Source organism: Oryza sativa, chromosome 11 (assembly GCF_034140825.1).
Source record: "Oryza sativa Japonica Group chromosome 11, ASM3414082v1".
Taxonomy (NCBI): Eukaryota; Viridiplantae; Streptophyta; class Magnoliopsida; order Poales; family Poaceae; genus Oryza; species Oryza sativa.
Window position 1 is genome coordinate 19013226 of NC_089045.1, and position 10720 is coordinate 19023945.

At 40.3% G+C, this 10720-nt stretch overlaps 1 protein-coding gene and 1 long non-coding RNA gene across 2 annotated transcripts; both read right to left on the reverse strand.

Annotated features, from left to right (window-relative positions):
• Positions 1–3536: 3536 nt before the first annotated feature.
• On the reverse strand, positions 3537–5848 carry LOC4350529 (uncharacterized). The gene is made up of 6 exons (XM_015761298.2): positions 5707–5848; positions 5100–5151; positions 4809–5001; positions 4362–4736; positions 4171–4281; positions 3537–3863 (listed from the first exon to the last, which is right to left on the reverse strand). Exons 2-6 carry the CDS (start codon positions 5138–5140, stop codon positions 3771–3773), a joined length of 813 nt encoding a protein of 270 aa, XP_015616784.1. The 5' UTR covers positions 5141–5151; positions 5707–5848; the 3' UTR covers positions 3537–3770.
• A 2774-nt stretch (positions 5849–8622) lies between these two features.
• LOC107279483 (uncharacterized) lies at positions 8623–10401 on the reverse strand. The gene is made up of 3 exons (XR_001541346.3): positions 10155–10401; positions 8934–8974; positions 8623–8835 (listed from the first exon to the last, which is right to left on the reverse strand). It is a non-coding gene; the product is annotated as an uncharacterized lncRNA (long non-coding RNA).
• Positions 10402–10720: the final 319 nt, after the last annotated feature.

Consider the following 10720-nt stretch of genomic DNA (forward strand, 5'->3'; position numbering starts at 1 on the left):
TTCCTCTTACGGGAGTCTGACTGGTTAGTTGACTGTGAGGTGTTAGGTTGAGTATCGGACCGGATTTTTGGCCTCCACTAGCCTGACCGGTTTGCCGACAGGGTGAGCGGCGTTGAGCAATCGGAGGATCTGACTTCATCAAGGCAAATTCCTGTGCATGATATTCCAAGTTTTCAATCAACCTTGTAGAAGATAAAAGCATGTTTTTGAGGAAGGCTGAGATGTATGGTACATACCGGTGGAGAAGGGTTGAAAGCGTTGTATGGCACAACTGGCAGCAAGTGCGAGTAGCTGACTACGATAGCATTTGAGAAGATTTTATACACTCTCCTTCATGATTTTGAATTCAAGATATTCTGGATCTTCACGGTTAGGGTCATGCTTGCCATCAAATTCGAAGGCTGTGCGAGATCTCTCCTTAATTGGTGCTAGCCGGCTCTTGATAAAATGTCGGGTGATCTGTTCCCCTTGAAGCCCCTGTTCTTTGAGCTTCAGCATATGATCCATCAGGGCAAGTGCTTGAGCAGCCTCATCTCCCATGGGAAGCGAGTTCCAGGTGTCCTGATAAACTGGAGAAAGACAGGAGTACTCGGGAAGTGCGGGCTCGGGGTTTTGCACATAGAACCAATTTGCATGCCAACCCTTGTTCGAGGTTTTGAAAGGCATGGAGAAGTACTTTTGGCTTAAAGTTCCCCTTAGTTGAAAACTGGCTCCCCCAACAACGCACGGTTTACTCTTGTTCGGCTGGGGCTTGAGGAAGAAGATGCGGCGGAATAGAGCAAAATGTGGTCTGATGCCCACGAAAGCTTCGCAAGCATGGATGAAGTTTGCAATATGGACTATGGAATTGGGGTTTAGGTGATGCAAACTGATACCATAAAACTCCAGAATCCCTTGGAAGAATCTCGAGGTTGGGAGAGAAAACCCACCGTATAAGAAATGAGAGAATACCATGACTTCATGTGTGTCAGGGGTCGGAAACGCTTCGCCGCATGCCGGATGCTACTCGATGATCTCCTTCGCCGGAAGAACACCGTGCGCCACCATCTCCTTCAAATTTTCCTCTGTAACATCAGAAGGCGCCCATTGACTCTCGAAGCTTTCTCTCTCCTCCGCCATGGATACGAATTGGATGATGCGATTTGGTGTGAAATTGGCCGGGAATGGATGGGAGATCGATGCGGTGGTTGCGCGGAAGATTTTAGTGGAGCTCTGGAGGACGGATTGGAGTGGATTTGTGAACCCTAGCTTTCGCCGGTGTGGCTTCATACTATAGCAGAGAGTGGGGAAAGTGGCAAGAGTTTCGGCGGGGAAGACGAAACGACGGTTTGTTCTCGGCGTTTATTTCGCTAGGGTATCGAGAGTACTAATGGGCCTGGGCCTAAATAGTACTTCAACCCAATTTTGCTATCGGCGTGGCTAGTTGTGATCCTTAGGAACTTAGGCATTTGTTTTTGCTTTGGCAACACTTGCTCACGACAGTATAGCTCAATGCTGTTAAAATCCTTTTTGACGCAGTTAGATAATTCTTTGGGATTACTACAATGCACATAAAAAGGTGCCCAACAGAAAAGTGTTATACTAATTTTATAGGCCTTTTTAGGCTACAAAGCTGTTCGGGTTTTGTTGAGATGACTGGTTTTTGAATAGTCATTCTCTTAGCATGTTATATGCTTATTTTGATCGTGGCGTGAGTCATAGCTTAGGCTATTTAGACTCATCGTTTGTCATGCTTTATACCACATTTGATGGATCTTTTTCAGAGTTTTTACTCGGATTCTTATCATATGTGTTGATTTATAGACCTTTGGAGTGTTTCTCACTCGGGCCTTTTTATATCTCCTTTTTTGTGTATTAAAGCTAAAGTAGTCGACTGAATGTTTTATTAAATGTCGCATATGCTTAGCTATATGATACCTTGGACGATTCGGTTGTAAAACCACTCAGATGAATTCGATGCACCTGATTTTCTCTATTTTCAGCCCTTCACAGTCTTTGAATTTGGTACTCGGGAGATCGAGGCAGAGTAAGTTGAAGTACTCGGATTATTGTTTTGAATTATGAGAGAAGACTATTTTGTCGACTGTAAAGGTCTCAGGGGCTACTGTGGAGATTATGGTACCCCATACCTACACGGCATATATATCCGATTGAGTATGGGGTGCCATGTATAGATAGAATATCTTAAAAGGGACTCGGGTTAAATTCCAAACTTGTATGTCAAGGAAATACCCAGGATCCTAGTCGGTTACGATTACATCATATCTATAACTACCTATTCCGTTAGGGATATGGGTTGTACTTTGTAATACGGACTCCTTCCTCTATATAAGGAGGGGTCCGGGTGCCTCTTGGGGCACGATTTTCTCCCAAATCATACGATCAATAACATACTCGGCGGATTAATCCTCGGACAGGAGTAGGGTATTACTACTTGTTAAGAAGGCCTGAACCTGTATAAAATTCATTATCTCTCAACCCATCCACTTTTCCAGCTTGATAGCCACCCCCTTTTAGTATTGCCGAAATCTTGTTTCGACAAATCTGAAGCAATCTTCGATTGATACGATAATTTTAAAAAGTTGTTTCACAAACTTCAATAGTTCAATCACATATTCAGCATAGGGACTTATTTCGAACCCGGACATTCTTTTGTTCCTGCTATTCAAACTGTTTCCAATTGAAATTTCTGCAAAAAGATGTCGTGAAATTCCTGTGTTCCAAATGGGGCTTAAAGTGGATATGCAACCTTGTAGTTAAATTAAGAGGGTAAAAGATGATTATCTAAATTTTCCTGTTCGGTGCTGTAAGGAGGGCGCGGCGGCGAGGGAGGCTCGACGAGGCACGCCTGTCGGGGAGGAGGAGGCCGGCGAGGAACGGATCCATCGTCGCCATCGCCATATTTTGTTCCGCATGAGAGGATGAAGCGTAGGGAAAAGGAAGAAATATGAGGAAGAAGAAAGGATTGCAGAGGCTGACATGTGGGTACTACTGTCGTAGACTCCTAGTAGGGAGGACTACAAGATTCCTAACTTTTACCAAGGGGGTTTAAACCGTCGGCCACTTATTAAAACTGTCGGCCTTACATATTACTGAGTGGGTACCGTCGGCAAATCCCTTTCAGCCACATGTGGTCGGTAATTGATCATATTACCGAGGGTACCTCGGTAACCATGTACCCGAGGGTTTCGTCCCGAGGGTTTATGGTCGGTCTTTTTTTCAGAGACCACGCATGGTTCTTTCTTGCCGACCACATTTCCCGAGCGTATACCGTCGGTTATTCTTATTCTCACCGAGAGGTTTTTATATACCGTCATCCATTCATTACCCTTCGGAAATAGTATTTGCCATAGGTTTTTATATACCGTCATCCATTCATTACCCTCGGAAATAGTATAGCTGAGAGGTTATTTAGGTACTTGGAAAAGTAAATAAAACCCTCGGTAATTTGATATTTTCTGAAAAAAAAAATGCAAATTTAAATTGTACCCATTTTTAATTAATCTTATAAAAGTAACTTACTGCACATAGTCACATCATAACAAATTTCAGCTTAATTAATCTATAAACAGATCCACGGGAAGTTCAACCATAGATATAAATAACCAAATTGTTCAAAATATTTATCATCCATCACCATAGCAAAACTAAGTAATTCATGACATGTCTTGCATGAAAGACTTTAATTGAAACAAGTCTGTAACATTTAAAATAAGATAGATTGAGAAGAAAAATCTCTAAACTACAAGGGTGGTCCATCTTCTATTGCCCTATTCTTCAGGAATCTCATTTCCTTCCTCAAGATCAAAATCATTGCCTTCATCATCATCAATCTGATTTCCTCCCTCTTGATCAAAATCACTCTGCATATATGATTGTATCTTACACATTAGGTATTGCACTTTATTTAGATAATGTTAGGTACTGCACTAGAGCAAACTTGTATTCGCTATCACAAGAATACTTTGAAAGAAACTTATTTTGGAGGGTTTCTAAATTGGCACACATGGGGGAGTTCCTGATGAAAATTTCCAAATCTAGGAGGCAAGTAGCATCTATGTCTAAGTCCAAACTTAAGCTAGTAATTTATCATTAGAGGTTCAACATTGCCGAGGATTTGGCTCTCATAATTAAGCAGCAGTCTTTAAAAAGTAAAATTACAGAGCTTACCCAAGCTTCTTCTGCCCTCTGGTTGCATAGCTGTTCATTATTTCCTTGTTGCATTCTGTGTGTGTGCTGCCAAGCAGCAGCAAGTCCTTGTTGCCCACCTTTTTTATGTTGCTACATTACAAATAAATTAGTATATGCAACTTTTTTATATAGGAACAAGCTCTATGGATTGCTACAAATTAACAAAGTACTAGGGACTGCTTCGTGGCAACCAAGCCTCGCGACCCGCCGCATTGGTATACAGTATCACCTCCAGCAAACCTGTTTCTCTTCCTATATAAAGATTTCTTCCTAAATTCAGGTGTACTCCAGTGCTCACAAAGTAAATGCCAACCCTCTTCAGTAACTGAAAAATCATTTGGTTTAGCAGAAACCAAAGCTTGCACAGTAGGCCAATGGTTACCATCCTCATCAACATCCTCTGCTGGTACTTTGCATTTTTTATATAACTTATTAGTAGCTCTTTTCTTCTCTTCGAACAACATTTGTGGCACATTCTTCTTGAAATTTTGCTCCAAGACTTTATCAGCTTCCACTTTGTCAGTGGGATCACATTTAAAACAATACTGCCAAATCAAGCAAGAATAATATTATTTTTCCACACTGTTGAGACTATCACAAATCTGAGGAAATCTTACCCAAAATCCTTTAAGAACTCGGTCAGCTGGTGACATCATTCTTTCATTTGTAGACCTCTTGTAGTCCCTCCAAGTAAGTGCAGGTGTCCTGCATTCTGGGAGACCAATAGCACCAGGATAGAACCTATGCAACAGTGCACCTTGCACTGTCGATGGTCTACGAGATGAGATATGAGGATACACTTCAAAAGCGCTACAAACAGAAAAGTAAATTATTAGTATATCCACAAATAAAGCTTTTTGTTAAGCATACACTTGAAGAAGTCAAAATGAAATTTATTTAAAACTTACTCGCCAGCTGGGACTATTCTAGGACGATCATCCTCCTCCATTAGCAGGTTGCCTGAGAGTGTCATTCAAAATTTTATATACTATATTAATCCAGAAGTTAAAAAATAAGTATATATGGGAGTTTTCTAGATTCAACAGCCATGGGCATGATTGTGCAGCGAAGAATGACAGTGTATAGATTCCGAACAGAAAAAAAATGGACAATCTGCAAGGGAAGTAAACTAAATGAAAAAAAAGTACATGTCTTGAAGAATTCTACAGTGTGCCAGCCAGTGTGCAAGTAATATGGGGATACTGTGAAGTGAAGAGGAAGTTCGCTATATCCCTAGATAAAAGGGGGAAGTGGATTGGGAGATTTGAGAAGAGGAGTAAATTCAGAATTTTTAGGATAGAGCAAGCACTGGGCCACCTAGGCGAAGGGCAGAGGCCACAGGACAACAGCATCCACTACAGATCTTTGCTAATTATCTGAATTTAACACATAGTTGTTCATCCACTACAGATCGTTGCTAGAAAAATGCACTCAACAAAAATCGAAAATCAGATTAATGTAGAGAATAAGGCCATTGCAGGAAGAAAACTTTGAGGGAGGGAGAGATGACCATACCTTGACGTGGAGTGGTGCCCTCGCGTGTGCCCGGCGAACAAATTCCGCCGGTGGGGAGAGGAGAGGAACCAGCGATGACGTACGGAGAGGAAGGGAATTCACAGATTCAATCTAATGAATCAGTTTTGCTTCCAACTATTTCGAAGGAGAAAAGACGCAAGAGTAGGAGTATATACTTATCGCGTGGGCGGCTAATTTGCGCGCGTATTATTTTAGGAGATCGGAAGTGGTCGCGAAAAAGGAAACTGTCGGCCACACTCTGCGAATTGGAAATTTTTAGGTCGCTAACGCGTTCTTTAATATTTTGGTGCCTCTTTGTTCATTGTACAAGGCTGAGCTTAGATGGTTTGGAACCATTATTTATGTGTTGGAGGTCTTGAGTTCAAACCCAAGATTTGACATATATTTTTTAAAATTTTGGATTGTATATATTACATCATGCTTACAAAATAGTAGATAATATTAATAAAATATGGCCACATTTTTATGCTGTTGATTTTTTTTGGCACAATTTTAATACTATTGAATAATGTTCTCTTCAATTTGACGTATATGCATGCCGTTTCATAAACTACTTATCTGGTCAAAGTTATAAACTCTTTTAATGCAAACATACATGAGCATGCATGGTTTAATCATGTGAAAAATAATCTTATACCATTGCATTTGTAAAGAAACGAGATAATAATTTATGAGATTGGGTCGCAACTACAAAGGTGCCATGAAGCGGGTACATACACTGGGCAGGGGGCCGAGAAGAATGAAATGAAAAAGGAGAAAATTGACTATGAGAATAACTCGCACGAAGAGGATATATGAGAATAAGATGGATAAGCATATATACTATCTTTGATGCTAAGCACAAGATGTCTTATATATGAAACCAATCAAATTGAAGATAACAACTATGTGGTTAATATGGTAAAGACTAGAGAGTCCATTAATATACCCCTCGGTTACTAATATACCCCGTCGGTCACTAATAATAATTTCCGAGAGTTATATTAAACCCCTCGGTTACTAATATACCCCATCGGCCACTAGTAATCATTTCCGAGAGTTAGATTAAACCCCTCGGTTACTAATATACCCTGTCGGCCACTAATAATAATTTCCGAGAGTTAAATTAAACCCCTCGGTTATTAATATACCCCGTCGGCCACTAATAATAATTTCCGAGAGTTAAATTAAACCCCTCGGTTACTAATATACCCTGTCGGCCACTTATAACCATTTCCGAGTGGTATCTTATAACTCTCACTCACTGATATATCCCGTCAGCCACATGCTAAATAGCCGAATGTTCTCGTAACTATCCTCATTAAAATTTCAAATGGTCGGCCACCTAAATCTTCCTGACGGTCTGTAGGATTTTTTGCTTGGACGCTTGGCAAATCTTAGGATTCTAGTAGTGGGGGTGAATGGAGAGGATGTTGGAGTAAACAACGAATTTAACTTGACAAATTAGATAGAGAGTTGGCCAAATAGACATTTGGAGAGTGAGATTTGGAGAGACTGTTGGAGATGCTCTTAGCCATTCGGTTGGAGAGAATGTTGGAGGACGTTTCTTTTGGCTAGAATGGTTAAATTTTGGCTTAGAGAGTGAAATGGAGAGGCTATTGGAGATGCTCTTAGAGCTAACTGCTTACTCTAAAACAAACACAACAGCAAAAACTATTGTTTAAATATAATTTATAAACTACTCGATCTATGCATTGTTCTTTAAAAATACTTTTTTGTCACATTATATTATCTCTCCTGACTTGATTGGCAGTGAGTTGCTCATCTGCATAGGAGCACACAAAGCGCTGGCGATAATATGGAACTCTGCTCAATGGTGCTTTCTCTCACCTCCACGTCACTGCTATAGTTGATATGAAAGGTTTATAACCAGTTATTGTAGCTTCTAGTTGATATGAAAGGTTTATAGCCAGTTATTGTAGTTTCTTATGGAACTCTGGTCGTGTTTAGTTAAGTACTTTTCAAATTTTTTATGAAGTATACGGACACACATTTAAAGTATTAAACATATACTAATAATAAAACAAATTATATATTCCGCATGTAAACTACGATACGAATCTATTAGGTCTAATTAATCCGTTATTAGCAAATGTTTACTGTAGTACCACATTGTTAAATCATGGCGTAATCAAAAGATTCATCTCGCAATTGATGTAACGGAAAAATTGAAAGTTTGAAGTGAACTAAGCAAAGCCTCTGGTCTTAGTCTAAAGTGAAATATATTCTTTTGTTTAATGACATTTCCTGAGAACAATGCATGTCTCATTATAGGTTAAGCTGGCGTTGGGGCTTCTTATTTATGTATGTACGGCCCTAAGAGGAGGTATCAACTATATTAATGTAACAATAATATTAAAACACTAAGCTTAATTTTAGCATGGAAAATAAAAGGTTGTATATATTGTACGTGACAATTGACTGCAACTATATTTACATGCAGTCTATTGTCATATACAATATATACGGCCTTAATATTTTCCATGCTAAAATTATAGAGAATATTTACAATATGTACCTTTATAACAATGTCAGCTACTCCCTCCATTTCACAATGTAAGTCATTCTATCATTTTCTATATTGATATTGATGTTAATGAATCTAGACATATATATCTATCTAGATTCATTAACATCAATATGAATGTGGGAAATGCTAGAATGACTTACATTGTTAAACGGATGAAGTATATGATATGCAACTATATTTTACATGCAGTCAATCATATGTTTACCATCAGTGATGGATCTAGAAAATCGATTTGTTGGTGTCATAACGTGTCTATCGGTGTCATAATATGCTAATTATACTTAGATCATGGTGTTCTAATATATGGATAAGCAGTTTCGCTATAGTTTTAGCCGAAAGTCATCAGTATCGCCTGACGCTGGCCATTATACTGTAATCTGCCCATGTTTATCATCTATTATTACAGAGAATGGTGTTGTAACATGTAGAGTTTCCCATGTTAAAAATAGGAGGCCCATAATATTCACTCATTCTAGTTCTCTTATCATTCTCCGCGACATTCAGGAATTCAGCAACCCCATTATTCCTATACTTTTGGGCTCCAACGAGAAATACACGTATATCCAACTTCAATCCATCTACAATTAATAAGATAGTAATTATCAGAAAAATACAAAATACATTATAAAAGTATAAGACAAGATAGCAATTATCAAAGGTATCTTTTTCTTTATACCTCCAAATTTTCAACGAAGAAACGCCCCATAGTCCTTGCACCTAAAATGTGAACAATGCAGAGGGTTGGAATGACAAACAGTTATATGATAGAGGTATATATAGGGGGTAAGACACCTCTAATGGGTAAGTGGATAAATCGGTCTGAAATGAGTATTAGTCATCTTTAATGGGTTGCTAGCTACCTTGGTACCTGTCACAGGTGAAAAGTCATCTTGTAATGGGCACCATGTACGCCTTACAAAGGACCTTTTGTTGGGTGCACATTTTAGGTAGGGAGTCACCTACGATGGGCCTCGGCCCAAGGCCTCATCTGTAACAACATCCAGTTCAACCTATCACATATGTGGTCATCCGTGACAAGGCACTAGCTTTGTCCTATCATCCCACAATGCATACAAGACCATCACAAAGTTCAGCCATGTACTATCTCCTTCATTGTGCAATTCCACCAATCTGGTCTCAATAAGAAAAATTAAGTGATTATCCAGTAGTTCCGGAAATTTCTTAAATTAACCAATCAGCACCATACCAACTATCCATTTGCAATGTGCACATCACTACTACCTTAATGTTCTTCCCAATTTCATAGCTATTTTCTTGCATAATTAAGGTGCAGCAATGTCAACCATTAACGAGTTTAGATGGCAATGTAGTATAGAATATTAAGTGAACATTTAAGTCAATCGTTGTGTAGTTGGCCTTGTTTGATTATGATGGCCCCCGTATACATTTGAGGCTAGTGTTACATAATCCTAAGAGATGATAGGCTTTGGGCCATGCTACATGTTTAACAACTTATGAAACCAAAATTAACAGTACAGATTGTACCGCACAAATCCAAATGGACCAATTTAAGGACCAGCAGAGATCGATGAACCATCCAACTTTGGAATTGATCAATGATTAGTTAATTCAATGAGTCACAGAACCAGATTTAGCAGAAAAGTATAATATGACACCACTACACCAGGAAGGAGTGATAGCTACTAATTAATCAATCACTTAGTCATGTTGCAGCTGTTTGCAATCCAACGAAATGCCTCTTTCAGGGTTACCTGTTAACTACTCTTTGGCAAAAGATCGAACATTTGGTGTGCGTCAATTAAAAAAAAAACAAAAGGGCAACAAATTCGGTGTCCAGTTGACTGCTTCGGTGCCTAGCCTGATTGCTAGGATCGAGTTAAACAAGTGATCAATCACCGGTGGTGCAGGTACTTACCGGGGACGGGACGTCGGCAAGCGATCCAGAACCAAAGGCTGCTGCGACGACGCGCGCGCGCACGGGAGATGGCGTTGGGATGCACGCGTGGCCGGGCCTTGGAGCACTGGAGCCCGATGATGATACGCGCGCCGAGAGCAATGTCCGTTTCAAGCGAAAAAGATAGGAATAAGTTCACCGGAGGTCCCTCAACTTAACTGCGAGATTTTTTGAGGTCTCTCAACCACAAAACCAGAAATGTTCGCCCCTAAATTCATTCAAACCGTTCACATGAGGTCCCTTGGCAGTATAGGTGGGTGGTTTTGCTGACGTGGTATCCTAGTAAGCAAAAATAAATAAATAAAGTACGTGGGGACCACATGTAAGTGAGAAAACGGTGCGGGCCCACATCCCTTCCTTTTTCCCCTTTCTTCTCTCCTCTCGTCTTCTTCGACAAGCCGAGACGGGCAGGGTGACGGCCGGCGAGAGCGGCGGCGGCGGCGGCGGAAGGTGAGCGCAGCCGCGGCAGGCGAAGCAGGCAGGAGCAGGGCGACGGCCAGCGAGAGCAGCAGCGGAGACGGAGAGCG